This window comes from Branchiostoma lanceolatum, chromosome 3 (genome assembly GCF_035083965.1).
Source record: "Branchiostoma lanceolatum isolate klBraLanc5 chromosome 3, klBraLanc5.hap2, whole genome shotgun sequence".
NCBI classification, from domain to species: Eukaryota; Metazoa; Chordata; class Leptocardii; order Amphioxiformes; family Branchiostomatidae; genus Branchiostoma; species Branchiostoma lanceolatum.
In genome coordinates, this window is record NC_089724.1 from 30,840,560 (window position 1) to 30,855,368 (window position 14,809).

The 14,809-nt window shown below is 41.5% G+C and overlaps 1 protein-coding gene across 3 annotated transcripts; it reads right to left on the reverse strand.

Annotated features, from left to right (window-relative positions):
• Positions 1-279: 279 nt before the first annotated feature.
• Positions 280-13,473, reverse strand: LOC136431391 (NXPE family member 3-like). 3 transcript variants are annotated; one of them, XM_066422743.1, is made up of 7 exons: positions 12,928-13,473; positions 9,242-9,321; positions 6,595-7,050; positions 4,845-5,173; positions 3,311-3,543; positions 2,670-2,753; positions 280-1,761 (listed from the first exon to the last, which is right to left on the reverse strand). In XM_066422743.1, the coding sequence occupies exons 2-7, from the start codon at positions 9,311-9,313 to the stop codon at positions 1,211-1,213; spliced, it is 1,725 nt and encodes a 574-aa protein (XP_066278840.1). In that variant the 5' UTR covers positions 9,314-9,321; positions 12,928-13,473; the 3' UTR covers positions 280-1,210. The 3 variants fall into 3 exon arrangements, with proteins under 3 accessions (XP_066278840.1, XP_066278842.1, XP_066278839.1); XM_066422745.1 differs by lacking the exon at positions 12,928-13,473 and adding an exon at positions 10,362-10,611 and having other exon boundaries at positions 2,679-2,753; XM_066422742.1 differs by lacking the exon at positions 12,928-13,473 and adding an exon at positions 10,362-10,609.
• Positions 13,474-14,809: the final 1,336 nt, after the last annotated feature.

Sequence of the window (14,809 nt, forward strand, 5' to 3'; positions counted from 1 at the left end):
GGCTACTTTTAACGTCACGGCTTGCTTTATCGTGAATTCTACGGAATCAATATCGTGCGATGGTGGATTGCATTAGACGTATGTGACCGCGCCGTAAGGGTTAAAACCTCTACAAGCATCCTTGCTCATGCTGCAGTACCAACAAAAGCCGATAGAAGAAGCCCAAAAAATACATTCATTCTTATCTACTCTATCTACAAACAAATGAAATACACAAATCGCAATTCATCAATAGCTTATGCTGGCAAAAGGCGGAAACACAAACACAATCAAACTACCCACAATGAAGACTGAAGTTATTTTGAGAGACAGAATACATGATAATGTTTACTCCTAACTAACTTATACATGTTGTACATGTCACAAGGATGAAATTTCAACATTTCTTACCATCAATGAATCATGTCATTTTCGTATCAATTATGCGATTAAGGTCCATATCTACAGGATTGATATACAGCAATGTTCCCCGTGGCCTTGATTACACATGTCGTTTATCCCGGCTTCCTATGTTGAAAAATAGAATTTCCTCATTACTTGTATCAAGATTAGACTTGCATATTTTTTAATGTCTTGGAACTAGAGCATGACCATAACAGAAGATACAAGAAATTGAAGTTCTGCTGCAGAACCAAGGAAGCTGCTAGAAGGCTCCAAATGGACCTTGACCTTCGTGTGAACAGTCTCCGACACGCTTTAGCAGCTCCATCAAACTCCTACTTTTCATAATCTGGTTTCGGATTGACTGTACGACCGACTTTTGCGAACTACCAATGCCAATGGGCATACATAACGATAAGATACCGGTCACTCACACTTTGAATAGCAGACGCGAAAAAAGAAAGTGATCTCAATCCGAAAATACAAAAATACTACATTAAATTTTCCGCGGTTTCAACACATGGGCTGTCTGGTAACGTAACACAAGAAATATGTAGTGAATAATTGCCTGACAATTTCCGCCATGTCAAACATGACAGACCCACCTTCTGACGCCCTCTAGCGACAGTCCACTACATTGACTTCCGAGGAACAGTGTCGTCCTGCATTATGCAATTGGTTCGATAGGCGACGCTTCTGTCATGTGAGGCGAAGTTCGACACTAATTCTGACGTCAGCACCAGGTCAAGAATTTACCCTGCAGTCAAGCCTTCTTCGCTTTAGTCCGCTTCCCAAGTGGGGAGCGGAGCTTGTCTGTCTATCTGTCTCTCTAGTCTGGGCAGATATGAGACAACAGCCTGTTTAGTTGACTGTCCACCATCGTTTGATCAGGGTGCACGCTGTCTTTGCCCGGCTGACACACGCTCATGTCCCACGTGTCCAACACGACCACGTCTGGATCCGCCCGGAACATCTCTCGTATCACCTCCGTGATCTGGTAAGCCAGCCAGTCGCTGTTTAGCAGGTAGAACTCCAACTTTCCTTGCGCGTGGTCTCGTGTTGTCCCAGTTCTCACGAAAACAAGCGCGCCGGGACTCCTGCGCTTGAGACGATGTACGGCGTCCCGTATGGCGTGCAGTCGCGACCAGAACATTTCCAGCGGCTCTGCCGTAAAGTGAGCCCACAGACCGAGAACTACTACCGTGTTCGGGCCTCCGTGCATGGCGTCCAGCACGTCGGCGGTGTAACTGAAATCGTAATAGTAATTCCAACTGTGTCCTTGTGTGGGAAAGTGGTGGAACTGAAAACGAACAGAGATGTTCCACTGGCTGTTGTCTCCTCCTTTAACATGCGGTGGTCTCTTAGGTGTACCGTCACTAGCTGTAACAAAAACGTACCAACTTTGATGTATTTCTACCTCCTCCTCGAGTATTTTGTTTCCTAGTGCCTCATATCATGAGTTAGTAAACTATATGATGAGAAATAAACTATCCAACTCAAACAATTTCACTTAACGTTATAATATACCGGACTTTTCGACCGAATCACTCGGTCTTCATCCGCTATCTGGCCAAAGTGCTTTAGACACGTAATTTCGCACGTGTGACGTCAGCACTGGGTCAAAGTTCGTCTGATCATGAAGTCGGTACCGCCCCCCGTCGCGGTTGAGAGATGGTTGGTGTGCCCTGATGCGACTTCCTTGCGTGACTTCCTTGCGTGACTTCCTTGCGTGACTTTCCTTGCGTGACTTCAGACGAACTTTGACCCAGTGCTAACGTCACACATGCGAAATCACGTGTCCACAGCACTTGGGTCAGAAAGCGGATGAAGACCGAGTGATTGGGTCGAAAATTACGGTGAGTGAAATTTTTTGGGTTAGACAGTTTATTTCTCATTCACACTCACTCACTCTCTCCCATAGCTTCATATTTCTCATTATATATCAGTTTATAATCTTATTTACACAAAGAACGTAAGTTATTCAAAGTCTGAAAGTGTTATCTCAGCAAATAAGGCTATTGTAGCATTTTCTCATAAACTATGTAAATGATGCCCCGATTTGCATGATTTATGTCTAACAATGTTCACCTTTACTTAACTTTCTCACATGTCACAAGAATAAAGTCCCATCATCTGCCATTTTTAGATAATAGTAATTTTGTCATTAATCATGCTCACGGCGTATTTATTTGCATAATTGATATCTACCGACATTCCCTTTTTATCACTTACATATATGTCACATAATTTATAGCCCTGTCACACAATGCATCAGATCATTTACAAACCTGCCGCACCCATGGTGTCTGTATTAGAGGACAATGGTAAAACCGCCTGCAAACGCGTGGTCCACTGAAGGAGGGCGGAATCGCCTGGAATAGAAGAAAATTATAACAGTATGTACTCTGAAGTTTCAATTTAGTTACAGGACATCATTCCCCAATGGGGGGGGGGATAAATCCTTACATCAAAAGCCACCAAAAAATTCAAGACCATAGGATGTCCAGAGCAAAATATACAAACACTGGAAGTTCTGCTGCAGTACCAAGGTCACACACCGGGGGGGCCTTAAATCGACCTTGACCTTTGTACCAAGACCTACCGAGATACGAAATGTAATCACAATCCATCCTTAAGTTCTTGAGTTATATTGACCAAAAAATGCGGACACACACACACACACACACATACAGACACACACACAGACACATACACATACACACACACGCACACACACACACACACACACACACAAACACACACACACACACACTCAAACACACACACACACATACACACACACACACACACGCACGCACACACACGCGCGCACACACACACACACACACACACACACACACATACACACACACACACACACACAAACACACACACTATCTCCATTTTTCATGTCGGCAAAGGTAAGTACCTTGCATGTATACGGTCTTGTTAGCCAGGCACCGTTGGATGTCCTCCTTACTAAACACTTGGACATTGCAGACCGAGGACTTCCAGATCTTGCCGGACCAATGTCCCAGAGAAGCTCCAGACTCACGGGCGTTCCCGGTACACGCCGGAAGGTGGTGAGGTGTGGTCAGTTCTGTCTCAAGAACACGTATGGGCTCCTTGGGGTCTACTTCAAGTTCCTCCTCAAGATATGGCCTGTGTGTCGGGAAACACCGAGATAGAGGTCGAGTAAGTGAGTGGGTGAGTGAGTGGGTGAGTGATTGATTGGATGAGTGAATGAGTGAATGAGTGAGTGAGTGAGTGAGTGAGTGGATGAGTGAGTGGATGAGTGAGTGGGTCAATGAGTGAGTGATTGAGCGAGTGAGTGAGTGAGTGCGTGAGTGAACATAAACACTCTGAAGGGACTCTGGTCTAGGATAACATTCAAGGAAGCACTGGCAAGTAATCCCAAAGCAAATGGAAGGGGAAATATTAGCAATGTCTTTCTACTGTTTTTTTGTGTGCAAAAAACACTCCATTGGCCCACATGGCAGACATCCTTCTGTCCTATGTAAAAAGTTGGTAAGATACATACAGAATAAGTTTATTGCTGCATTGACTTTCAACTTGGTAAAACAAACTAGAGCTTAAGGTTAACAATTTTCCCCAACTGCACCTCAATGAAGATTACCTATAAAATATTTTGTGGCAACAAATACCAAACATGTCAAACTAAAACATACAGTTACAGTTGTAAATAATGTTCCATTTTCAATGTCTTTGATACTAGGTTTGCAGTGCACATCACTTACTGTACACTCTTTAAACCATACATTGTATCAAATCACTACAGATAGAAGAATATCATACATGCATATATAGAATTTGAAGTGTATTAGGAATAGCAAGCAGATGTGCAAAGCTAGTATAGGTCTTGAATGCATACTGCGTATCTATGTGAATCATATGACTAGTTATGTGATGATGAAACTTTGCCATCTTTACCACTTACATAATACTTAATGATGTTTTTAAATTAGTAGATTCTGCCTTCTACCAAAATCACACTTTGTTTGAAATACAGGATCAAGAAAAGTACAGAATTCAAGGCACCTTCTGGAACAGACATCTGGGGTTAGTTCTGACATAAATAAACTACTTTATCAATCAAAAAAAAAAAATTCGGGAGTGAGTGGGTGGGTGAGTGCATGTGTGAGTGGGTGAGTGAGTAAATGAGTGCGTGAGTATGTGCATGAGTGAGTGAGTGAGTGAGTGAGTGAGTGAGTGAGTGAGTGAGTGAGTGAGTCAGTGAGTCAGTGAGTAAATGAGTGCGTGAGTATGTTTATGAGTGAGTGAGTAAATGAGTGAGTGAGTGAGTGAGTCGGTGAGTGAGTGAGTGAGTAAATGAGTGAGTGCGTGAGTAAGTGCATGAGTGAGTGTCAGGAAACATACTATACCAATGTCTGAATCGCTTTGATTTATAAAGTTGTTATCATACAGATATTGGTGGCACTTACTTTTTGAAAAGTGTTGCTTCTTTTTTAGACACGAGATTCACTGCGTTTTTGTAGCTCTTGCCCCCGTCCCACCGGCACAGTGAAATGGTGGAGCACTGAAGTTTTTCGGGTTTCTCACAAAGCCAGGTTCCGTTTACCTCTCGTTTTGAGAAGTCGCACAGTTTGTGGGGCGGCAGGCTGGGATTGACAGTACTGTAGCATTGTCGTGTTTGTTTAGCTTTCGTTTTTATGTCGACGAAGCTGCACTGGAAAAACCTCTTGTTCGGAGTTTCTCGCACTCTCTCCAGAACCTTCACTGCTTCGCTTGGATGGACGAGCTGAATCCTTATCTGATGCAAGCAAAAAACGTGCCAAGGATTTGACGGTATCAACAGAAGGTTACGTCTTTGATAATACAAATATAACTCTAAAAAGGCATCGTAGTGCACAGGAAATCTGTGCACGTGGCACGTATCATCAGTCCCCAAAAAAGACATTCGCAGATATAGTTACTAACAAGAGAAAATGGACAATGGCGTAAAATGTAGTAAATGTTGACGAGAAAGACGTTGCAGATATGAAATAGAGTTCTACTACCTCATACCTTCGCAAAATGATTTTCGACTGATGCATTATGAGTGTTTCTCATGCTAAGGATCAAATTTCATGGATGATATTCGCGCGCCCATCGGTTTTCGCCTGTTCTAGAAAAATCTCCTCCACGGAACTCCGGAACTGTCGCATTAGTTTTGAGGTCTGCAGAGGATGTAACTCATAGAATTAAGTAAGTGTGGCCTAATAAGGTCATCATTTTCATAAATTATAACAGTTGACATAGCAGAAGTCGTCTTTAGTATGGCATTGTTGGACTTGGACTAAGAAGGCTATGCTAGCGTTTCCTGATCAATTATGCCAATTTGCATAATCTATATATAACCACGTTCCCCTTCACGTTACTTCCAAATGCCACAAGTATGCATTTCCAGTTATTTACCAATATGGAATTACAGTATTTTCTTATCAATTCCGCAAATAGTATCTTCATTTGTATAATACTTATCTATCAATGTCCATCTTTTTTGTCAGTTACATTTTTTACATTTCAATAAGTCCGATCATTGAATGCAGTGGGTTTATACATTTTACTCCTTGATTATGGAAATTAGATTCTGATTTGCATAATTGCCATTTCATTATATCAAGCATCACTTAAGTTATCCACATATCAAAAACAGGCTGTATACAGGTTCTAGCTATCCCTTACTGTTTTTACCACTAGCTGTTCATAGGGAACCTGGGGACAGACGCTGCCAGCAGGGGAATATTTGCCAAACTGTGTCAACTGACAGGTGCCACATGTTACAGAGTCTTATCATGCAATACACGCTTGGTAAAACATAACCTTCTTGGCGAAAGTAAAAGAAAAATAGAAGCCCTTGTGTTGAAAAGTTTTCCTTTGTCGCCCTACAAAGTCTTTCACTGTTGTTGTGTTTCGATGTTCCGATGCTGGTTTATTTAGAATTAACGACGCAGTAAAAACATCCTCTTGGGCTGATTCCTAATTTCTCTATTCTTCATGCCATGTGAGTTCTACGGCGGAGTGGTACAATTTACTTTGAAGCAATACACGTTTCCTAGGTCAGTATCAATGTGCCTGATGATAGGGTAACACATTAGCCACTTAGGTGGTGGTTAAATATGCCGGTTGTGAAAAAGTAGTGCGGATGCTATAATTGTCCATCTTGAAGATGCAACAAAGTTCTGTACTCACCGATGCGCCCCCTACCCAGTAGAGCGGGAACTGCACCGTGTAGGTGCCGTTACAGTGGTCACTGATATGACCGGCGCTACTGGACTGCAGAGAACCGTTAATGCTGAGGAGTCTTGCGCGGAAAAAGTCTCCTCCGCACGTCTTCGGCCTTCCCTCCTTGTCTCTTGCCACCACCCTCACGGTAAAAACGTCTCCTTGGTGATACACTTTGTCTCTACTTAAGACGACTACGTTTGTATTGTTTGGACATGTGACCTGCTCAAGGTAGCTTGGGGTAGTACTAGTGTTGTTTGGAGAGTAGATTTTTTCATGATGAAGAGTTTTAGTTAACTTCGAATCATTCTTGTTTGGGGATGTGACTTGCTCGAGTCGAGGAATTTTAGTCGACGAGTATCTTAGATATGTTACTTGCTTTATGCGAGGAGTTATAATCGTCGAGTTGTTTGAGATTTTGACCTGTTGAAAGAAGCAAGCGTTGATTAGTGGGTTTGTGATTCTTATGTATATTATATTATATTATGCACAAGGCAGAAACAAGAAGTCTAAAGCCTACAAGACGAAGCAAATAGTAACAAGGTGATGGTGTTGCATTGCATTATAGACTTTTATTCATATAAATTTCGTTATGGTTGTTATGATTCCGGTCATTAGGATACCATCTATGGTAAGGAGGTAAGTGACCTCCATCATGAGAGAAGGGGATGTACGATCAACCTCCATGGAGGACCTCTGCAGTTTCTTTCAGTCCATAGGACGATACATGTACCTCACGACTGCCAGAATGGATTATCTTCATATTTCGTAGGTGGGTAGGTATTTATGAGACCTTGGAATGATAAGATTTTGAGCCTCCTAGCAACTTTCTATTGTACTTGAGCGGAACTTCTGGTTTTGATTCTGAAAAAGCTATGGTCAGTTTTGTTTTAGTGGCAGATAGCTATTGACAGGGGGAAAAAGTAATGTAGGTTTTTGAAAAAACTTATAGGTCTCTCAAACACATGACATATGTAAATGAAAAAGAGATGAATATCAATAGATATCAATTATGCAAATGAATACCTAATTTGTATAATTGATAATTAGATACTATAAATACATCGTGGTTGATGATGGGGATTTCATTCTTACCGCATTTGGAAGTTAGTTTGGACATTATTATTAGACATAAATCATGCATATGGGGCTCTAACTTACATAGTTCATGAGGAAATGGTACAATAGCCATTTTTGCCCAGATAAGACTTTCATACTTTGAACAATTTGTATCATTTGGGTAGAGAAGGTGATCGACTGATATAATCTATGCAAATGAGGTCTTTGCTTGGGATGTATGAGTTGTAAGAGACGAAAACACTAACAGAGACCACCGTCGACATGTCAACGTCTTTTTACCTTTCCAATCTTGTTTGATATTGGTACTCGGAGATTTTCATACGTGACACTTAAAAGTTACGTGAGGGTGAACTTAATGGAATATAGATTGTGCAAATTAGGACCTAATTTTCATAATCCTCACGTCGCCGGTGTGTTTTTCATACACCACTCTTGTATTCTCTAAAGTGACGTGAACCATGTGTATGTATCTATATAGCGCGTGGAGCTGCCAAACCAATTTTTTTTTTAAATATCGCTCTGTAGAGCCCCTCCATGAAGAGTAATTTTTTTCTCTAAGGTGACGTGAACCATGCGCATGGATTAATAGTACGTGGAGCCGCAAAATCCACCCAGAGCTCTTCAGAGGAAATGTCTGCAAAGCTTCCCCATGGAGGTTGCTCGCACATATTGGATCAAGGGTACTGTACATGTTCTTGTCTGTACTATAACTCAAGATCCCCTTTGATGGATTTGTTAGAAATTAGGAATGTTGAAAGTTATTAAAGTACCTACGAAACAGACTGATTTTCGGCACCGTAGCAGTATTTTGTTTATGAATAAACAACTACTTGGACATAACATCTGTTGAATTTGATACGTCTGGCTTAAATTATTGAATGAATGAAGACCTTTATTGTACATGTTTGCCCCACTGGGCTAAGCACAGGTCACATGTCAACAAGTCTATACATATTCACGAGTATTACCGTATATAAACATCTAGCATACTAATCCTTTTAATCCATCTGATTGATAGGGAACTTTTGTCGCGAATATGAAAATCATTGACACTCTTTGAGGTGTTATTTTTTCCGCTACAACACAGAAAGTGGACGACCAAAACATGTGTAGCTAGCAATGACTGTTAAAACAGTGTAAACAATGCACACAACATTTTTCGGAATGTTCTAAAGCTCGCTTGTTTAGTTATGGTTCAGTGCTGCATATGCTGGCATATGGCGGATAAAGGTCAACGGACGATAATGCACAGGTTTTAAAAAAATTGCTATTCTTGGTGAAACATATTAGCCCACACCGCAAACACCTTGATTTCTGACGGTGCTGCGAGTCATGATTTTGTTTAAAGGGCGCTCATAGAAACAACCTTTCTCATTTCCATGTGTTGAATTCTGGCTCTAGATGTATTTCAACACACTAAAACTCAGTTTATTCGGGTGTTTGCGATAGCCTTTATGGTTTGTTGCCTTTGAGGTAATATATAATGTCAATATGATCTGGCCATGGTAATAGTAAAAAGCTAAAAGGTACATACCGTGCACACCGTTAGGAAAATTACGACAGCAGCGAGCACCGTCAACACAGCAAACAGCCGGGCACTGCCCATCACGTGCTCTGTAACAAATACACAGTTAATGTAGGCCCCACATATGCAAATAATGTGACCTTCTGTGATTAGTAAAGAAGAAGAATCACGGTGCTGAAAAAAAGTGGTCCCATAGCCTTTTTGAGGCCGTAGGGACAGTGGGTTGTTATCCGCTGTGTCTAGGTCACATTATTGGAAGAAGGGAGCCCTGGCCTCTCCATATCCACCGCCTATTACCTCCCCAAGCAGGTACCCATTTTCACACCTGGGTGAAGTGAGAAAATTCATGTTCCTTTCCCAAGGGCACAACCCCGGGCCTTTTGTTTCTGGTCCAAACACTGTGACCGCAATGCCAACGCGACGCGCGACGGCACACCATTGTTGGTTTGTTGGTACTCTGCAAACAAATACACAATTGATGCAGGCCCCACAAATGCCCACAATGTCACATTTCTGAGGTGAGCTGATAAAATAATGTTAAAGTACAGAGCACAGAGCTAATTAACAGTCTATGGTAAAGAGTTGTGCAGGTGTGGGAAACCTTACATATGCGCTATGCGCGCAAACAGTGATTTGGTACATGGTACATTGGCCTCGGGTAATTCGATCTTGAAATGAATGTGCGCAATGTTTTGGATAGAGGGACCCATTATATTATCCATTCTTAACAGTTTGCGTACCACCCCCCCCCCCCCCCCACACACACACACACACACACCACAACATCCAAGCAACGACGTGAGACGTGAACAGAGACTACAAGTTAGTAATCAGAATGGTCCCGATAAATCTTTATGATTCTATAACGTTAGAACTGTTGTGTGTTGGGGGGAGGGGGGTAGGCTGGTATTTGAGCTCAGTCAAGCGGGAAGTTCACACTCGACCTGTTTGTTCGCAAAACCTGGATAAACATCAACTGAAAAAGACTGAGAATGAAATAGAAAAAGACAGACAGGATTTTGTGGTAAAGAACTAACCTTAACTGCCAGTCTGCATATCGAATACAAGCATTGTGATGTATAAGAGGTGGTATTCAAGCCTAAAACCGTAGTTACGTTGAGGCTTTTACCTTATGTTGATATGGACGAAAGCACAGACGTTGACTCGAAGTCGTTGACACTAAACTAGATTGTTTCTGTAGACACCAGCGCCTGTTGACTTGTTGCCGTTGGGCGTATAAATACAAATAGCCTGTTCAATATCTCGTTGCCAGGGTGATAAATTGGCCATGGCCCCCTGAAGTCTCTGTAAGTTCCCCTCTTTGTTTAATCATTCACTAACCTGTTATGTTATCTTGCACTGTTACTGATATTGCACTTGAGCTGTCAGCACGTGACTCTTACATGTCAACAGTACTAGTGTGACGTAAGAGGAACAGCAGTGCTGGGCCACGTGAGCACTTGTTTATATAGTAATTATGCAGCAGTATAAGAAAGTGAAATACCAAAGAGGCATATGTTTAGATGTAAACTTGGTTTATTCATACAAAAGACTGTAAGGAAATTGTCATAGAGCAGTGACCATTATTGTCAACATGGTACTGTAGCACGATCTTCAGACAGTTCCAAAAAATTTCCATTGGTGGTATTGAAACTCAAGGTCTACTTCATCTGTTGGTACTGCACCATCTGACCTGCTGTCAAAAGGACAGGTATTTTGATTGGCTGCAGTTCATATGTGGAAAGTCGAAGAATGATAGCAACCATCTCAACAATTGACTACATCTTAAACGGTGCACACCCAGGTCTCTGGTAGTCCCAGACCTGGTACTGACGCTAGGTGTCGCTGCAGTGTGAAGAATGCGGGCCCAAACATGACAGGCAGGCGATCGAAATGGTGAAACTATTCACGGACCACCTGATATTTATCTTTTAAGCTGGCAATACAGACGCAGTGGTAATGGTGGCGCACTCAAGTTTACAAACTTATATCAACGCCACCGCTAAAACATATATACACAGTACATAAAAGTGGACAGATAAGAATACAAAAACTAGTTACAAATATGATACATTAACATGTAACGAAATAATGGTGAAGTGATAAAAATCAGAAATCAAAGCGTTTTGAAGTAATAATGAAATTTTGGGTAAAAGACAAAATTTGGGAGTTTATGGCAGATGAATATAGTGGGCTTCCTTGAAGTAAAAGAGAGATTTTTGCATCATCAAAAAGTGCTAAAAGTTTAACTGTGTGGCGTAAAGTGTATTTTCCAAAGGCACAATATCGGGACATGGCGAGTTTCGAAACTAGAACCTATTGGTTCTCAGCCCAACGCTGTAATCGTAACGCCAGGCCGACACCGACGCCACTACGAACCAGTGCTGATGACATGTCATTGTGTGACATTCTCCTAGCCCGTCCGAGATGCCATTGATTTCTATACACTGATAGACAGTGGATAGGATTAGACCAGTTTACAACATTCGAGCCGAGCAAGGTTCTTCTATTTCTATCCCCATCCTTCATTTGACAACATTCCTATTCACATAGCCGAAAGCGCTCAGATTTGAGACAACCAAGTAGGGATTCAATCTACAGTATCGTGTTACAAGTATCGACCGTAAGGTTTTCCTCCTTTGTTGCAATTACAGAACAGACAATACATGGTCACTCTACTTAAAGTACATACGACACTTCAAGACAACATTATCTTACTCATCTTACTAAAACAAATATGTAACTGTAGTAGTGTCATTCATAAAACCTATACGTTAACGAAATATAACGACGCGGTTTTCCAAATATATACAAAATCTGAACGCCCCGCCACTGAAAAAAAATACAAATCACACTTTCAGTGCTTGATTTCTGCCGTCGGGCGGGTAATTAAGTTGCCTGGCGGCTTGTGACGTCATAGTAAACACAGAAGCCGGCTTAGATCCTGGCTCCGCGACTCGCACGAAAAAAAAAAACATTCTTCTTGCCAGGTTCCGAACCGGCTACCGTGTTTACTATGACGTCACAAGCTGCCAGGTAACACTGGGTGCTGTGCGACTTGAACATGGTATCGACTATGCTCAAGTGGAGTCAGGGAAAAGGATACTTGAGTACCCTAGATTTCTGTTTACACAGTCAAAAATCGACTCCGCTGAGGGAGTAGTGATTACGAATTACGTAACATTTTCGCCGCCGATTACGAATTACATTAAATTCCCAGAGCTGGTTACGAATTACGTTAAATCATCAAACGGAGCCTAACCTGTTTGTTAACTTATAATACGAGGCACTATTAAACTACGAACCTTCACATCTGACATGACTGTAATTGATAATCTGGTCACGTCCATTACCTACTAAACCATTTACCCAACCCTAATCATGTATAATGTCCTTGCCCCCATCGGCACGTATATGTATTTTTTCACCCGAATAAACAATTTCGGAACACCTTTCTCGTAACTTTTCAGCATAACGTGTGGCAACTGAAACCCCGAATAAGCATTCAGTGCGAGACAGCCTGTCAGAAAGCGTAAAAAACTGTTCTGGTCTTTTCAAACGGAGTTTAATAACAGCCATGGCAGCACGTGCCTTCTAATATGAAAAAGTGTAACTATTACATAAAAATAAAACTTTCTACGTCGCAATGCAAACATTCCTAAAAGATCTAGAATTTGTACATAATAAATTCCCACCTGTGAGGCACAAATCGGACAACAATGTTAGAGATATCTAAGTGCTGATCCGTCACGGTATTACTTCTGCAAGAAGAATGAAGTCGAACCTGTCTGGTCGCTCTGAAGCTTATTGTGAGTAACTCCGGGATTATGAGAGTTTCACCTCTGACATATGGGAGTGACAATGGATAAACCGTTCAGCTTGCTGTTGAGCGAAGTAGACAGTATAATGTAGTTTTCGATGGTGCAACTGTGTGCATTGGGTAAACGAATACTTGAAGTACGTGCATCATAGAGGGACCATCGTAATCGATCGAGGGAGGTATTCTGGTGTTCTTTGCTGAGCCATTTGCTTGCGTTGCCTTTCAGCACAATGCTCTGGGTACCACACAGTAAACTTAGGGAGATGTTAATAGGGAAATTCATCGCGAACATGATGACGGGAGGCGCTCGCTTGTGGATTGGACCATTTTGAAATCAGCCCACGCTTTACTAGTAATTTATGGATTACGCTTTACGTTGCATAAAGCCTGCCTTTACGTAGAATGAAAGTGACCAATTACGCGTTACGGCTAATGTACTGATTACGAATTACGTTGATTTTGAGCGACTGCCTACGGATTACGAAGACGACAAATGCTGCATTACGCCTTACGAAAAAGGGCATGCAGGCGCTCTTTATATCTTATTATCGCATAGCCAGATGGCGTCGACCAATCAGAAGCCTCCATTGCCCATGTGTTATGGGGCCATAACACACCCGGTTCATAACACACCACTTATGACGTCATAACACAACCGTTCCATTTTCTAGGGGGGTATTTTTTTATGAACCTTTCTCTTAACATTGTTTAAAAAAACCTTTATCGTCTTAAAATTAACAAAACCGTCTTAAAATACATTAAAAAGGGACAAATTTCAATTCAAGTGAAATCTAAATGGAACAGGAGTTCCGCGACCTCATATCTCCATGAACAATTCTATTTAAGTAAATATGCAAATGACTTACACATTTGCATAATATATGCTTAATCATAAACACCTTTATCTTACTTACACATGTTGCAATATTGACAGTCCTATAATTTTACAATAAGATGAATTTGGGTGTTTTTGCATGAATTATGCAAATTAGGAAGTCATTTGCATAATTTGTATCTGTTGATGCTCCACTTTCCATAAACTACATATCTTACATGTATTTGAGTCTTATAATGGAAAACACTGCAAATATAGATTTTCCTCATTAGCTATGCAAATTAAGTCCAAATTAGCATAATTTGCACTTCATGTGTACACCTCTGTCTAAGCTACCCGCATACTAAATATCATGGAAATCTGTCGTTCGTTTGTTCAGTTATTCTCCTTAGAAGATTTTCACAATAACACCCCTGCAGTTCCAGAGCAAGCTGCTAGGGGGCCCAAACCCACACCACTTCTTCATTACACCACAAGCTATCTGCCACCAAAAAAATCAAGACCATAGCACGTCCAGGTCAAGAGATACAAAAATGGAATTTCTGCTGCAGTACCAAGGTCACATACCAGGGGGCCCAAAATCGACCTTGAATTTCGGCTTCACAACACCTGCCAACATACCAAATATCATCGTAATCCATCAAGAGGTTCTTGAGATATGCTGACTACAGTAGTCCGGAAACACAAACAGACAAACAGACAAACAGACAGACAGACAAACCGACAGACACACAGACACAACCAAAACTATATATCTCCATTTTTCATGGAGATAATGACTACACCCCCGTAAGTGGAACGACAAATTTCACCTTGGCCCGCCATTGGAACCCGTTCCGATCGTCATGGACCAGTACCACATTTTTTCGACGAAGAACTGTCAGACGCCGACTTAGAGTCAGTTTTCGGGTCATGGGAAGCT

What these genes read in the sequence shown, in the direction of transcription:
- LOC136431391 (XM_066422743.1), bottom strand. Translation starts at nt 9,313, where the DNA reads ATGGGCAGTGCCCGGCTGTTTGCTGTGTTGACGGTGCTCGCTGCTGTC. An exon ending in GAAGCAACACTTTTCAAAAA is followed by an intron (nt 3,544 to 4,844) that starts GTAAGTGCCACC and finishes CCCGACACACAG; the next exon opens with GCCATATCTTGAGGAGGAAC. An exon ending in AGACACCATGGGTGCGGCAG is followed by an intron (nt 1,762 to 2,669) that starts GTTTGTAAATGA and finishes TTTTTGTTACAG; the next exon opens with CTAGTGACGGTACACCTAAG.